This window comes from Suncus etruscus, chromosome 6 (genome assembly GCF_024139225.1).
Source record: "Suncus etruscus isolate mSunEtr1 chromosome 6, mSunEtr1.pri.cur, whole genome shotgun sequence".
In the NCBI taxonomy this organism is placed as follows: Eukaryota; Metazoa; Chordata; class Mammalia; order Eulipotyphla; family Soricidae; genus Suncus; species Suncus etruscus.
The window spans coordinates 55,342,111-55,357,279 of record NC_064853.1 but is presented as its reverse complement, the minus strand read 5'-3'; the positions used below and the strand labels follow the sequence as shown (position 1 = coordinate 55,357,279).

General features: G+C 53.8%; 1 protein-coding gene across 1 annotated transcript in view; it reads right to left on the bottom strand.

Annotated features, from left to right (window-relative positions):
• The window catches only part of HSPG2 (heparan sulfate proteoglycan 2), an 85,572-nt gene that overhangs the window by 11,365 nt on the left and 59,038 nt on the right, over positions 1-15,169 (bottom strand). Inside the window, exons 53-77 of the mRNA XM_049775565.1 lie at positions 14,738-14,907; positions 14,494-14,653; positions 13,945-14,096; positions 13,608-13,743; positions 13,364-13,515; positions 12,541-12,676; positions 12,244-12,395; positions 12,014-12,152; positions 11,764-11,915; positions 10,883-11,018; positions 10,617-10,768; positions 10,250-10,388; positions 8,946-9,097; positions 8,630-8,765; positions 8,104-8,255; positions 7,558-7,699; positions 6,942-7,093; positions 6,491-6,632; positions 6,248-6,388; positions 5,809-5,943; positions 5,504-5,688; positions 3,256-3,451; positions 2,868-3,047; positions 2,359-2,619; positions 481-670 (exon numbers count right to left, since the gene is read on the bottom strand). Coding sequence (XP_049631522.1) covers positions 481-670; positions 2,359-2,619; positions 2,868-3,047; positions 3,256-3,451; positions 5,504-5,688; positions 5,809-5,943; positions 6,248-6,388; positions 6,491-6,632; positions 6,942-7,093; positions 7,558-7,699; positions 8,104-8,255; positions 8,630-8,765; positions 8,946-9,097; positions 10,250-10,388; positions 10,617-10,768; positions 10,883-11,018; positions 11,764-11,915; positions 12,014-12,152; positions 12,244-12,395; positions 12,541-12,676; positions 13,364-13,515; positions 13,608-13,743; positions 13,945-14,096; positions 14,494-14,653; positions 14,738-14,907 — 3,940 coding nt within the window. The remainder of the gene's footprint in view (positions 1-480; positions 671-2,358; positions 2,620-2,867; positions 3,048-3,255; positions 3,452-5,503; positions 5,689-5,808; positions 5,944-6,247; positions 6,389-6,490; positions 6,633-6,941; positions 7,094-7,557; positions 7,700-8,103; positions 8,256-8,629; positions 8,766-8,945; positions 9,098-10,249; positions 10,389-10,616; positions 10,769-10,882; positions 11,019-11,763; positions 11,916-12,013; positions 12,153-12,243; positions 12,396-12,540; positions 12,677-13,363; positions 13,516-13,607; positions 13,744-13,944; positions 14,097-14,493; positions 14,654-14,737; positions 14,908-15,169) is intronic.

Sequence of the window (15,169 nt, the reverse complement as noted above, 5' to 3'; positions counted from 1 at the left end):
TGAGGGCATGGGGGAGAGAAAACAATTGGTGAGAACACTGTGAAGAGTAACCAGCTGCCAGAGATCAGCCCTTCACACATTTGCAGGCTTCTGGCAGCCACAGGAAGAAGCGAGTAGGTACCTATGCCCAAGCCCAGTTCAGATAAAGACACTCTAGTTGCAGCACAAGATCACACAGCTCACAAGCCAGAACTGACACTGGCACATCTGTGTGCACCTGGCCTTGGAGTCTGTTTTCTTTCCTCTTAGAATAATAATCTAAATAGGAGCTATCATTGACCAAAGGTCTTACGGATAATCTTAGTCCAGTCTTGTACACCAATTTTATAGCTGGAAACACTGAAGCTTGGCTAGGTGAAGAGTTTTCCCAAGAGCAGTATCTCCCCAGCTGAAGTCCCTAGGACAGGTTTAATTCTGTTCAGCCCCGCTGTTCACCTTGAACTGGAATGTCCAAGTTCATGTCTGGCTCCATCCACTCACCTGAGAACACCATCCTGCACGCTATGGCCTGGCGGCAGTTGACCCTCCTCTTTGATCCAGCGGAGCTGGGTGCCCGGATCACTGGGCACAGCACAGTGGAATTCGACGCTGGCCCCGATGCTCCTGGTCTCTTGCTGTGGTATGACCTGAATCGTGGGTGTGGACCCCACTGGGTGGGAACTAGAGGAACCTGCAATGACATGTAAGAGGTCTGATGGGTGGGCGTCATGCCCCAGACACTTCCCTAAGGCCTAGGAGACCCCCTTCAATACCCAAGGGACATTCTATGTATCTATTTATTTGCCATACCTGGCTGTGCTCAGGGCTTACTCCTGGCAGGCTCAGGGAACCATGTGGAATGCCAGGGATGAAATTCAGGTCAACTGCATGTGAGGTAAATGCCTTACTTACTATACTATCTCTCTGGTCTCTTTTATATTTTAAAAATAAGGATCACAAACCCCTGGCTATGCTCAGGGGTTATTCCTGGCTCTGTGCTCAGTGATAACTCCTGGTAGTGTTTGGGAGGACATACAGGATGCTAAGGATCACAAACTGTTTGGCCACCTGCAAGGCAAATGCCCAATTGCCTTGAATGTATGCCCAGTATGTATATATAAGTATGTATGCCCAGTATGTCTCCAGGTCTAAGGAGTTTCTTTTTTGTTTATTGGTGATATCTGGAGGGATTGCTTAGGAATTGCTCCTGGTTCGGTCCTCAGGGGTCTGTGGCTCCTGGTGGTGCTCGGGGGAACAAACAGTATCAATGACTGAACCAAAGGCTCCTACATGCAGAACCTGCACTGAGGCCTGTGAGCTGCCTCTCTGCCCACTTCTGCTGAATGGCTCTTTTGCTCACTTGTGCAGTCACTCTATCAACAGAGTCTGAGGAGCACTGGGCTCAGCACCCACCTGTCATCCAGGTGGGTGGGGAGGCAGCCCAAGCCACAAGTGAACTGGGATGGTCAGCCCTGGGAAGAACAGCAAAGACTATTCCAGTTCTCATCTCAAGCAAGAGGCATGTGATTCAGAGAGACAGGATAGGGGTTAAGGCACTTGCCTTGCCCTGCTTCAAGCCTGTATGCTTTCTGAACACTACCAGGGTCTGGCTCCCAAGAGGCTCAGGCTTGGGAGATAGCACAAAGTACTAGAGCATGTGCCTTGCATGTTCAAGGCTCAAGCCGTGTAACACATGGTCCTTGAAAGCCATGGGGATGGGCAGGGTGGTCCCTGGCTGTGCTGGGTCTGAGCAGTATTATGAGGTCTTACACGTCAGACCCAGTTGGCTGAATATTGTTGGGAGTGAATCCTCAGCCTGAATACTGCTCGGGTAGACCCCCCTCCAAAAATGGAGGCTCTGTGATGATGGTAAAGGCATCCTCATGTCTTCACACAGAATGGATGGGGTATGTGTTCTCATTATTGGGGGGTTCTCCACTTGGCCACAGTCACATGCAACTAGTAAGTGTCCAAACATATATTAAACCCGAGCTCACAGTCAAGGCCAAGCTTGTGACTACCCAGATCCATGCTTTTCTGCTTCCAGAATCTGGAAACATCTATGTAGCCTGTGCCATGGATGGAAGAGACCAGGGAGGCACCAGTAGCTGCCTCTCAGTCACTGCTGTCACTGTCTAATCTGCACTCTGCCCATTCCTGGGTCCTGTGGACACACCCAGGGCTGCTGAGAGTAAGGGGGCAGGGGACCAGACTCTGGCAGCACAAGGTCACTGAGAAGTCATCCCCCATCAGCAATGAGAACTAGGGGTGCTGAGAACACAATGATGGGGGTCTTCCTAGGGGAAGCTGCCTGTCTTGGCGGGCAGGGAAGTCATCCAGGTTGGGTAATGAAGACACCTGGGTGTCAAGATTGCTCACCTTGGACGACTACCTGGGCGAAGGCCTCAGCAGAGCCCACCCTGTTGGTGACCTGGCATCGGTAGCGGCCGGCATCTTCAAGACCTACTGGCCCCAGGTGCAGCACATCATTCCTGGTGGTGGCCCTTGGGGGCAGGCTGCTGCCTACACGGCTCCATTGGAAAGTCAGTGGGGGCGTCCCGTGCGCCAGGCACTGGAGCTGAACACTTTCTCCAACCCGTACTGATGTGTGCTCTGGGATGGTGGTGGCATATGGAGGGCCTGCAATGGGTGCACACAGCTCAAAAGGAAGCACATGTCTGTCTGGGGCCACATCCAAACACTGGGAAAGGGGGAATGGTGAGCCCTGAAGCACAAGTTGGGGAAAGGGAATATGGGGTTGGGTTGGACAGATTCTGAGACCAGAGGGCCATAGGTCCTGTGCGTACTATCAGGGTAAGGCTTGTTGGAGAAGCTCAGACCTCCGCATATGCAGGGAATAGAGTGCAGGAAGCAGCAGTGCCCCTTACTTTCCACGTGTAGGGCAATGGTGGCTTCGGCATGTCCTGTGGGGCTAGTGGCATTGCAGATGTACTGTCCTGAGTCCTGCTGGGCCACCTGAGGGATGATCAATGTGTTCCCTTCCAGCCGGTGCTGCCAGGGCAGTGGAGCGCGCAGTTTGGACCAATGGATGGTGGGCATGGGGCTGCCTGTGGGTTGGGGCAGAAGATGGTCACTTGCTGAGCATTCCTTGGGCCAGCTTGGACCCAGGGGTGATTCTGCCTCTGACAGGAGGCTCTACGTAGTCATCTCAGCCCTCATGGGATTCTGGTGCAAAGCCCTCTCCTCAGGCATGATATTGTCTTTGGACCTTCCTGATGTCCAGGTGCAGACCCCAGGCCCTGGCTCCACTCATACCTGTGGCTGAACAGCGCAAGGTGGCTGTGTGCCCAGCCTCCACCGTCAGCTCAACTTCTTCCACCTGGACCTGCGGAGCCCCTGGGGACACAGCACCCGAGTCCACGATCACCTCTACCTGCTTCTGTGCCATGCCCAGTGTGTTCTGTGCAAGGCACACATAGGTGCCTGCATCTGAGGGCTTAGCTGAAGTGATCTGGAAGGAAGGAAGAAAAGCTGTGGGTCACATGGGCACCAAAGGGGTTCCCAGCCTCAGCGTGGGACAATCTTTTATGAGAGGCAAATTTTGGGTCACATCTAGAGGTACTGAGGGTTTCTCCTGGCTCTGTACTCAGAAATCACTCCTGGCAGGGCCAGAGCGATAGCATAGTGGTAGGGCATTTGCGTTGCACATGGTCAACCTGGGACAGACTCGGGTTCGATCCCCAGCATCCCATATGGTCCCCTGAGCCTGCCAGGAGAAATTTCTTAGCATAGAGCCAGGAGTAGTCCCTGAGCCCCATCAACTGTGGCCAAAAACGAAAGGAAGGAAGGAAGGAAGGAAGGAAGGAAGGAAGGAAGGAAGGAAGGAAGGAAGGAAGGAAGGAAGGAAGGAAGGGAGAGAAAGAGAGAGAAAGAGAGAAAGAAAGAGAGAAAGAAAGAAAGAAAGAAAGAAAGAAAGAAAGAAAGAAAGAAAGAAAGAGAGAGAGAGAGAGAAAGAGAGAAAGAGAGAGAAAGGAAGGAAGGAAGGAGGGAGGGAGGGAGAGAGGGAAGGAGGGAGGGATGGAGGGAGGGAAAGAGAGAAGGAAGAGAGAAGGAGGAAGGAAGAGAAGGAAGGAAGGAAGAAAAAGAAAGAAAGAAAGAAAGAAAGAAAGAAAGAAAGAAAGAAAGAAAGAAAGAAAGAAAGAAAGAAAGAAAGAAAGGGAAAGAAAGAAAGAGAGAGAAAGAGAGAAAGAAAGAAAGAAATAAAGAGAGAGAAAGAGAGAAAGAAAGAAGAAAGAGAGAGAGAAAGGAAGGAAGGAAGGAAGGAAGGAAGGAGGGAGGGAGGGAGGGAAAGAGAGAAGGAAGAGAGAAGGAAGAGAAGGAAGGAAGAGAAAGAAAGAAAGAAAGAAAGAAAGAAAGAAAGAAAGAAAGAAAGGGAAAGAAAGAAAGAGAGAGAAAGAAAGAAAGAAAGAAAGAAAGAAAGAAAGAAAGAAAGAAAGAAAGAGAAGGAAGGAAAGGAAGGAAAGAAGGAGGAGGAAGAAAGGAAGGAAGGAAGAAAGAAAGGGAGGGAAAGTGGGAGGAAGGGAGGGAGGGAGGGAGGAAGGAAGGAAGGAAGGAAGAGAAAGAGAAAGAGAGAGAAAGAAAGAAAGAAAGAAAGATAGAAAGAAAGAAAGAAAGAAAGAAAGAAAGAAAGAAAGAAAGAAAGAAAGAAAGAAAGAAAGAAAGAAAGAAAGAAAGAGAGAGAAAGAGAGAAAGAGAGAGAAAGGAAGGAAGGAGGGAGGGAGGGAGAGAGGGAAGGAGGGAGGGAGGGATGGAGGGAGGGAAAGAGAGAAGGAAGAGAGAAGGAGGAAGGAAGAGAAGGAAGGAGGAGGAAGAAGAAAAGAAAGAAAGAAAGAAAGAAAGATAGAAAGAAAGAAAGAAAGAAAGAAAGAAAGAAATAAAGAAAGAAAGAAAGAAAGAAAGAAAGAAAGAAAGAAAGAAAGAAAGAAAGAAAGAAAGAAAGAAGGAGGAGGAAGGAGGAGGAGGAAGGAAGGGAGGGAGGGAGGGAGGGAAAGTGGGAGGAAGGGAGGGAGGGAGGGAGGAAGGAAGGAAGGGAGGGAGGGAGGGAGGGAGGGAGGGAGGGAGGAAGGAAGGAAGGAAGGAAGGAAGGAAGGAAGGAAGGAAGGAAGGAAGGAAGGAAGGAAGGAAGGAAGGAAGGAAGGAAGGAAGGAAGGAAGGAATCACTCCTGGCAGGCTTGGGTGCCACGGATTGAACCTGAGTTGGTTGCATGCAAGGCAAATGTCTTACCCACTGTGCTATCGCTCCAGTCCCTGGCTTGGGTCAGTTTTGTTTTTAGCTGTCTACTCTGTCAGCTGATATGCTCACAGACAGACAGCTCCATAGCCCACCCACCCCATGCTAGTCCATCTACCAACCCTTGCATCCATCCACATGCTCACTTCCCACCCTTCCATCATTCCTGTCCCTTTTTTTCCCCAGCTGTTCGCTGCCTGTTCACCCCTCTGCCACAAGCATCTGGATTGGCCTCAGACCCCAAAACAAGTGACCTCAGCAGCCCCACCTCACCTGTAGCACTGCGCGACTGTCCATGGAATGCCCATAAGTCTTCGGCTCTAGGTTTCCAGAGGCGCCAATTCTGGCCCAGCGGGGGGAGGAGCGGGGCTCTCCAGCACTGGCACATTCCAGGGCGATTGTCTTTCCTGCTCTCAGCCGCACAGGGCCCTCAGGAAGCACTGACACCACAGGGGGTCCTGCCCAAAGGAATGGCCAGGCCCACTATGTCAGGGACCTCTTCTCAGCAGCTGCCATGGGGGATCCAATGTGGAAGCTGGGAGGCAGATGGGATGGACCACCTGGGGGTCTGGGCTCACCATGAACACTGAGGCTCACGACGCTCTGAGCCACGCCATAGGCATTGGAGGCCACACAGCGGTACGTCCCATGGTTGCTGGGCCGCGCACCCACGATGGTGATGACAGAGCCATTGGGGCTGATGTGGACATTGTCTGCACAGTGCAAGAGAGAAGAGGTCGGTCAGTGGAGGGGATAACCTTGGGCTTTGGTGCTACTAGCCAGCACACTTCCACCCACACCCCAGCCCCTCAAACCTGAGTGTGCCCAGTTCACAGATATACATGCAGCTACAAGAGCCCTTGGGGAGCCCAGGGTTTTTTCCCTAAGTCACACAGCTGGGTCCTCGAGGCCTCAGAAGGGCCTCACTGCAGTGAGGTAACCCCTGGTCTCCAACCACCCCAGGTAATGAGCCCCCTTTTTTCTTGTCCTTCATGTCCCCCAGCTGGCAAGGCTCACCCTCCAACTCCTGGTTCCGAGCCTTCCACTCAATGCTGATGGGTGCCGCCCCCTCATGGATGAGGCACTTGAAGCTTGTGTCCTGGCCCTGCTGCACCGTGCTGCTGGGTGGGTCAATGGAGATGACAGGGCTCCGGAGGCCTGGGGTGCAGGGCACAGAGGCTGGGACTCAGCAGGTCCAGGTGATCCTGATCCCCCATTTCAGCTCCCAAAAACCCCTTACTCTGTTCCAGCCCTACTCACGGTAGGAGGAGCCCGCGCTGGGTGGGATGGTGACTGTGAAGGAGGCCTCCTGCTCGGGGCCTGAGCTGCCAGCCACGCGGCACAAATACTCGCCCGAATCGCCGGGGGAGACCTGGTGGATGCGCAGCCGGGTGCCGTGGGTCTGTGGGAGGGAGGAGAGGCAGCTGTCAGCTTGGCTTACCCAGTGTCAGGGAGTCAGTGTTCAATAGTGCAGACAGAGGTTGCTCCAAATCCTCAAGTGCATCCCTCCCAATGTGAGAAGACAGGCTCAGGACAAGCGTCCAGAGATGTAGTCTTAGGTCAGTCCTGGTCCCCAAACCCCCAATCCTCCACAAATGTTTGACTGCCCAGAGCTCCCAAGCAGGCGAAAACTGGCATGTTTAGTATGCAGAAGGGAACTTTAGGCTGAGTCTTGCCTACCCTAGAAGTGCCCGGTCCTGGCCCCCTGTACCTGGTGCCGGGCAGGGAGGCTGCCCCCGCGCCTGTGCCATGTGACCTGGGCATTGGCCTGCCCAGGCACCACACAGTTGAGGTCCAGGGTCTGTCCTTCGGCCACGTGGGAGGAGGCAGCCTCGATGTAGATGGGCTGGCTCAGTCCTGGGGCTGTGGACATAGGAGCGAGGTGATGAGAAACAAGGCTCTTGAGGGTGTCAGGAGGGATGGAGTGGGGAATGGGTGGTGACAACAGTTGCTGCTTCTGGATGATGGCCAAAGCTTAGCTGCTCTGGCCTGAGAGGTCTCGTGGATCCTGGGGCCGAGAGTGTGTTTCATTTCTGAAGCTGGGAGTTGAACCCAGAGCCTTCTGCTTGCACATTCTCTACTGCTGACTCCTAGCCCTCAGCCCCATATGCCATGGGAGGGGGGTGGGTGAGTGTGGATGTGGGGTGTGGATGTGGGGTGTGGATGGGTTGGGGGATGGATGTGTGGGTGGTGGTGATGGTGATGGTGGTGGTGATACTGCTGGGTTGCTTCTCCAAGTCAGGGACAAGAGGTGGAAAAGGCTTATGTGGTTGGCAGTCAGTGTCCTGCTGTGGGCCCCTGAAATGCCTAGCTCACCAGGAACTCACCAGGAATAGGACTCGGGCTGGCAGCCTCAATTGTCACCAGGACAGAAGCCTCCAGGGTGCCTGAGCTGCCTGTCACACTGCACGAGTACTCTCCGGAGTCAGCCGGGGACACCCGGTTCAGCCTCAGCAGGGAACCGTGGGTCTAGGGGAACAGTGTGAGAGTGGGGAGATGAGCTGGGAGGGGTGGCCAATGGCCTCCAGTGGCCCACGCCTTCTGGCCCCCAACTGTCACTACAGCAGACTTTAAAGCACCTTCTTTGGCCCTTGATGTTAAAGCCTGATTGAAATGACTTTTAGAAAGAAACTCAGGATCTTGAACAAGAGATGTCCACTCCTGACTCACACCCAGGTGATTGGGGCCAGTGGGAGTCCTGCTGTGGCCAGCCTGTTCCCCACCCTACCACCTGTCAGTTCCTGTTGCAATAATTCCCTCCATGTCCCAGGTGCTGGTGCCACCATTCCTGCATCCCAGGCTGGATTTATGCAAAATGCCTGGTGCTGGGGGTTGGTAAAGCATTCATATCTTACTTTGCCTGACCCCTGTACCTGGTGGTGAGCAGGGAGACTGCCTCCACGCCTGTGCCATGTGACCTGGGCATGGGCCTGCCCGGGCACCACGCAGTTCAGATCCAGGGTCTGCCCTTCAGCCACATGGGAGGAGGAGGTCTCGATGCGGATGGGAGGGATTCTGCCAGTGTCTGAGAAACAGAGATCAATGAGCCTGAGGTCTTAGGCCTTTAATTCTTTACTCGCTTACAGGTGATGATGCCTGTTAAATCAGGACAGGTTCCTCCCATCTTAATATTAGGAAAGCTGTTTATCAGAACACCAGTGGACCCTCACATACACTTGTGGAAGTGACAGGGTCTCACACGGTTCTCTTGAGAGTCCTTCAAATTCTCCCCACTGCACAGAGGAAAGTGAAACAGAGTAGACCATCCCCATCTGAGTGGGGACAAGGTGATCAATATGAACTGGCCTCTGAAGTCTGTGCTCAAGCTCAAGAAATGAGTCCCACCCACCCTGATTTCTGAGCTCTGCCTTGGTTTCCCTCCCATCCTGGGGCTCTCACCAGGGGCAGGATCAGCAGCCTCAATGGTAACCAGGACAGAGGCCTCCAGGGACCCAGAGCTGCTCACCACTCGGCACACATATTCGCCCGAGTCGGCTGGGGATACCTGGTACAACCGCAGCACTGAGCCATGGGCCTGAGGGAGCAGGAGAAGACATAGTGAGATGCCATCAGATGCCATAAAGTCTGGTGCCAAGTTCTAACCATGTAGGGTTAGACCCGCATTCCGCACCAGCTGACTTCCAGGGCACAACCCTAGACAAATCCCCCACATTCAGCAGCTCACCCACACTTTCCTGTCCCCCAGTTCTCATACCTGGTGGTGAGTGGGGAGGTTGCCCCCACGCTTGTGCCATGTGACCTGGGCATGGGCTTGTCCAGCAACCACACATCTGAGATCCAAGGTCTGCCCTTCGGCCACATGTGACGATGAGGACTCGATTCTGATGGGGGGGCCACTGCCAGGCACTATGGATACAAAACAACATGTTGGTACTTTGGTCACAATTAGATCTAGGGACAACCAGACTGCAAGGGCACAGAGCAGCAGTATTTGTTTTGTTTTGGGGCCACACTCTGGCAGTGTTTGGGGGCCACTCCTGGGCTCAGTGATCCCATGTGCGAAGCAGGTATTTCCTTGAGCTCTCTCCAAGCCCCATGGCAGTAACTTTTTATAAAATGAATTTCGATAGTAGTGCTTGAGCTACAGGGGCCACACCCAGTGGTGCTGGGAGGCCATGTGGTACTGGGAACCAAATCCAGAGACCAACGTATGCCACGCACATGTTCCAGTCCTTTGAGCTCTATTTTCAGTTGTGACTGCCTTTACCCACTGAGGTCATCGCAGTATAAACACTTAGCAGGCATGTACAACATGTGTGTGCAGTACTGTAAGTCACACACTTAGGCATATTTACTCATTTAATCCTCACAGCATTCATAATGTCTCTGCGATGACAGAAATGTTCTGCCACCTGCACTGCCCCAGCAACATGCACCTAGGCAATACTAGAAATGTGAGGACATGAATTTTAGTTTACATCTACTTTTACTTTTGACTTATTTATTATTTTGGGGGACCACACCTGCCAGTGCACAGAGCTTACTCCTGGCTCTATGCTCAGGGATCACTCCTCGTGGGGCTTTGGATTGGAACCTGGGTCAGCCACTGCAAGGGATCACCTATCGTACTTTGTTTTGTTTTTTGGGCCACACCCAAGAGTGCTCAGGGGTTACTCCTATCTCTGTGCTCAGAAATCATTCCTGGCAGGCTCAGGGAACCACGTGGCATGTATGAGTTAGAACCTGGATAAGTCACGTGCAAGGCAAATGCTATCCTTCCACCCTCTGCTCCCACCCCCGTCCAGGTTTTATCTACTTTTAATTGCCTCATGAGTGTCCTGGACAGCTCTAAGAGCTGGGATGATCAACACTTCCAGTTGGCCAATCAGGAACTCACACCAGCAACTTGGGCAGGCAGGATTTGAACCCTCGAACCTGCTCACAGCACACCTGCCCTGGCCTGATGTTCAATCTGAGGGTCTTACTCCAGTGCTCCTTCACCCCCAACAGCACTGTTCATGGGGTCTCCCTGTCCCTTTGTGACCTTAGTCCACTCACTAGAGGGTCTGCCAGCACTGGGTGAGACTGTCACCATGAGGGAGGTCTCCTGGGCATCGATGTTGTTGTTAGCACGGCACACATATTCTCCGGAGTCAGCCGTGGACATCTGGTGTAGTCGCAGGCGGGAGCCGTGGATCTGGGACAAGGTGGAGGAGAGGTAGTTGAAAGGTTGCAAGGATCTTAACTGAATGCCTCCCTCATCAGACCTGCTGAGGCTACCTTCTGTTTACCAAGATAAGGGAGGGATCACACCAGGATTCCCAGCAAGAGGCAGGACCCTTGATTCTTTGCCCCTACCCAATTCTATATTGCCCACCCTAGGAAGCAGGTTTTGCCCCTGCATAGCTCTGGCTGCACTCCATACCTGGTGGTGGGCGGGAAGGCTGCCACCACGCTTGTACCACGTGATAGTGGCTTGAGGCTGCCCAGCAACTACGCAGTTCAGCTCCAAACTCTGCCCTTCGACCACAGTGGAGGATGAGGACTCGATCCTGATGGGTGGGGAGATGCTGGGCACTGGGGCAGAGAGTAGTGAGGGGAACAGAGTCAGAGAAAAGTGAGTCAGGGACCTCGCTACCTACCCTGCTGCCCTCCACTCCCACATGGGACCCCTGCTCCCCATATGCTCACCTTGGGCAGAGCCACTTCCCTGGATGGTGACGATGAGGGAGGTTTCTTGGGAGCCAGCCCCATTGCTGACATGACACACGTACTCGCCAGAGTCTGCCGGCGTCACCTGGGGGATCCTCAGCCTCGAGCCCACGATCTGAAGGGACAGGTGATTGTGGGTGGAGCAGCACATCGTCTTCATGCTTGTTGCTAGCCAGACTCTCTGTCCTGGGGCAAGCCCCCCTCAGGGAAGATACTGCCTCTAGCTTTGGGCTTGATCTCTCACCTGTGCCCTGCAGAGGCCCCCCGAAGGCTCTCCTGGGTGTCCACAGGACCCTAGACTGGCTCCTGCTACCTTCTGACCATTCAGCATTTGGTCACGTTTCATCCCCCACCCCCAGACTACCAAGTCTACTTGGAAACTTGAGTGCCTGGCACACGACTTAGTTTCTCAGGGAAACCAAGACCCCAAATACTGAGTCAAAATATAGGAACCAGGCAGAAGGAACAGCTCAGAGGGCCAGAATGTGTGATTGACATACAAGATGCCCCAAGTTTAATCTCCAGTGTTGTGTTCATGGTTCCCCAGAGCACCAATAGTTGGGGCCCTGGTGGTTCCCATCACTGCTGGGCCAGACCAGGATCACAATGCCACACCAAGGCTTATAGGAAGGGCCTCTAGGCTTTGAGCTCCCAGAGTACAGTTTAGAAATGTTTTTCTTTAATATATAAAAGAAAAAAATTATACATAGGACCCAACTGAGGCTGGTGAGACTTATATGACCTGCAAGAATGGTCAATGTATGCTGAGCTACCTGGGTAGTGTGTTGTGGTGCTGTGTCTCCTTTTTCAGTAAGGGCTGGCACCCCCAATTTTGTACACCTTGCCCCCTGGCTGCATACCTGGTGCCGGCTGGGTAGGGAGCCACCACGCTTATACCAGGTGATAGTGTGGGGGGCATGACTGGCCACCAGGCAGTTGAGGTCCAGGGTATGGCCACTGGCCAAGGAGGCTGAGGAGGACTCAATGCGGACAGGGTACACCACACTCTGGGCTGCAGGAGTGAGACAGGAGGCAAGATGGAGTCACAGAGGGTGGGGAGAACCCTTTGGAACATCCCCAATGCTTTCCCATGGCCCTGGAGACACTTACTCTGGGAGGAGTCCATGCGGGGCTGGACAGTGATGAGGACTGAAGTTTCTTGTGTGCCCGAGCTGCTGACCACACGACACACATACTCCCCGGAGTCAGCTGAGGTCAGGTGGGGGAGCCGTAGCATGGAGCCATGTACCTGGGCAGGAAGAGGTAGGCCCTGGGTCTGAGCTATAGGTCTATATGTCTATATGCTTTTCCTCTCTGATCCTGGTATCTCCTCTGCCTACCTGGTGCTGGGCAGGGAGGCTGCCCCTGCGTTTGTGCCATGTGACCTGGGCATGAGCCTGGCCAGACACCAGGCAGTTGAGGTCCAGGGTCTGCCCTTCGGTCAAGTGTGAGGAGGAAGACTCGATCCGGACTGGGGGGGTTACTCCCAGCGCTGGGAACAGAGGGCAAAGGGTCAATCCCAGGCAGAGGCAAGAAGTCATGAGTGGTAGAGGAGCTATTGGTCTCATGGGTACTAGCAGAGCAAGTTCTCCCACAGCCTGGGTGCCTTGCCCTACCCTCTGCCCAGTACCACTCACCTGGCACTGAGCTTGCAGGCTCAATGGTGACAAGGACAGTGGCCTCCAGAGGCACTGAGCCACCCACCACTTGGCACACATACTGGCCAGAGTCAGCTGGCGTCACCTGGTTGAGTCTCAGCAGGGAGCCGTGGGTCTGGCAGAAATGGAGGTGAGGTCAGAAGTGGGACCTGTCAGGGTTGTTATCACCAACCCTCTCCAATCTATGACCTAGGAGTCCTGCTGAGGGATGAGGAGGTGGAGGGCTCACCATGGAGTCAGGTGGGCAGGAGAAATAACATTGGGCCTGGTCAACACCATTGCCACCTTCCATTAATTCTAAGATGTGCCAGGAACCAAACCTACGACCTTCTCTCCCTTCAAAGCATGCCATGCTCTACACTGAGCCCCCTCCCCAAGACCCTGAAGTGAAGATGTATATCTCTGTGAAGCCTCTGATAGATCCCACTGGCAGCAAACAGCTTATGGTGAGAAGCACAACACTTTGTAGGCACCAGGGCACTAAGTTCAGGCACCAGTGGCTTCTCTTCACTGAAAAGACAACTCTAGATAGCAGGAATGATGAAGACTGTTGTGTACACATTGAAGCTGTACACATTGTGTACACATTGAAGCTGACATAAGTCTGTGATTTGCTCAAGGACACAGACTTAAAGTCATGGAAGCAGGAGTCACTCCCAGGCCAGGTGGTCCTGAATGAGGACTCTAGTCACAGTACTCACACCTGTGCACAGAGGCCCAAGGCCTCCCTGTTCTCAGGAGCCTCCAATCCTCCCCACTCCTTATCTAGACTACCTCTGCTCATCTTCCTATAGCCTCATACCTGGTGACGAGCAGGGAGGCTGCCCCCACGCCTGTGCCATGTGACCTGGACATGGGCCTGCCCAGGCACCACGCAGTTGAGATCCAGGGTCTGTCCTTCAGCAACATGGGAGGAGGAGGACTCAATTCGGATGGGCTGGTTGCTACCAGGAGCTGGATGTAAGACAGCACTTGGTCATTCTAGTTTTCAGCAGCTGTCTTTGTCGATGCCCCTTGTGTCTCCCCAGCCCAATGACCCAACTCACAATAAGCAAAGTTGGCACCCTGGGATCTGGTGACAGTGACAGTGATGGAGGCCTCCATGCCATCGCTGGCCCGGCACACATACTCGCCCGCATCTGCAGGGGATGCTTGGAAGATGTACAGGCGGGAGCCTCGAACCTGGGAAGCAGTGAGCAGGATGGTAAAATCCCAAAATCCAATTGATGCCCTGTCCTTGGTTTTCTCAACTGGGAATGCCAGTCCCTCAGTTCAGAGGCCAAGACTTATATATGCCTCTGTTTATCTGTCCATCTGACTGTCAGTACAGGGTTTGGTTCTGGCTAGTCCCTTCCCACCCTTCTGCCACCACCACATACATACCTGGTGCCGGGCAGGGAGACTGCCTCCACGCCTATACCACGTGACCTGGGCATGGGTTTGCCCAGCCACCACACAGTGGAGGTCCAGGGTGTGCCCCTCAGCCACAGTAGGGGAGGAGGACTCAATTCTGACTGGTGTGGCGGGTCCAGGGGCTGCAAGCAAAAGGACAGAGCTGGTACATGTTCATATTCTCCAGAAAATGGGATAAGCACAACCTTGCCCCTGCTCAGCCCTGTCTGCTGAGATTAGGCTCACATATTAGAGCATCTGGTTCCTTGAGCTTGACAGCCTTAGCTGGGAAGGCAAGGGCTGGGAGAGAGGAATAGGAAACAGAAGCAGAAATATAAGGAACACCATGCCCAGAGAAACGTCTAGCAGGAAGTTGCTGGATTGCTCAGAGGTGAGTTGACCCTGCCTGTAGTTAGCTCCAGTGTGGGTCGCTGGCTCTGCCCCTTCCCAGCCCCCACTGGGGGCCCAAATCAAGAGAATCGCAGTGCGTTTGAAGGCCCTCAGCCCACTCCGGCTTCCTCTGCCATTGAGACCACTCACCAGGGATAGACCCAGGCCTGGACCCAGGCCTGGACCCAGAGGCCTCAATGGTGACCAGGACAGAAGCTTCCAGGGGCCCTGAGCCAAGGACCACACGGCACATGTACTCGCCCGAGTCAGCTGGGGACACCTGGTACAGCCGCAGTATGGAGCCGTGAGTCTGTGTACAAGTAGAATGGGTTTAGAAGGATTCGTGTGGTCCTATCCCCACCCTCCAGCAGGCCGACTCTGGGGGCTGCCATACCTGGTGTCGGACAGGGAGGCTGCCCCCACGCCTGTGCCACGTGACCTGGGCATGGGCCTGCCCAGGCACCACACAGTTCAGATCCAGGGTCTGCCCTTCAGCCACGTGGGAGGAGGAGGACTCGATGCGGATGGGTGGAGAGCTGCCAGGAGCTGGGGCTCCAGCAGGAACTGGGGAACAGAAGGATAGATCAGAGGCCTGGGCTCTGGAAAGACCAAGACTCTGGGAGGGGAGTAAGGGCTAGAACCACACTAGTCCATCTCAGCATAGTAGACAGACAAATTTTGCCCCGACCCCTAGCTCACCTGTGACTTTTGTTTTGGTGTTTTGGTGGTGAGAATCAAACTTAGGGACTTATACATGTGAAATCACTGCCACTGAACTGTATCCCAAGGCTCCCCTCCCCACCTCACCTTACCCCACCATAACTTC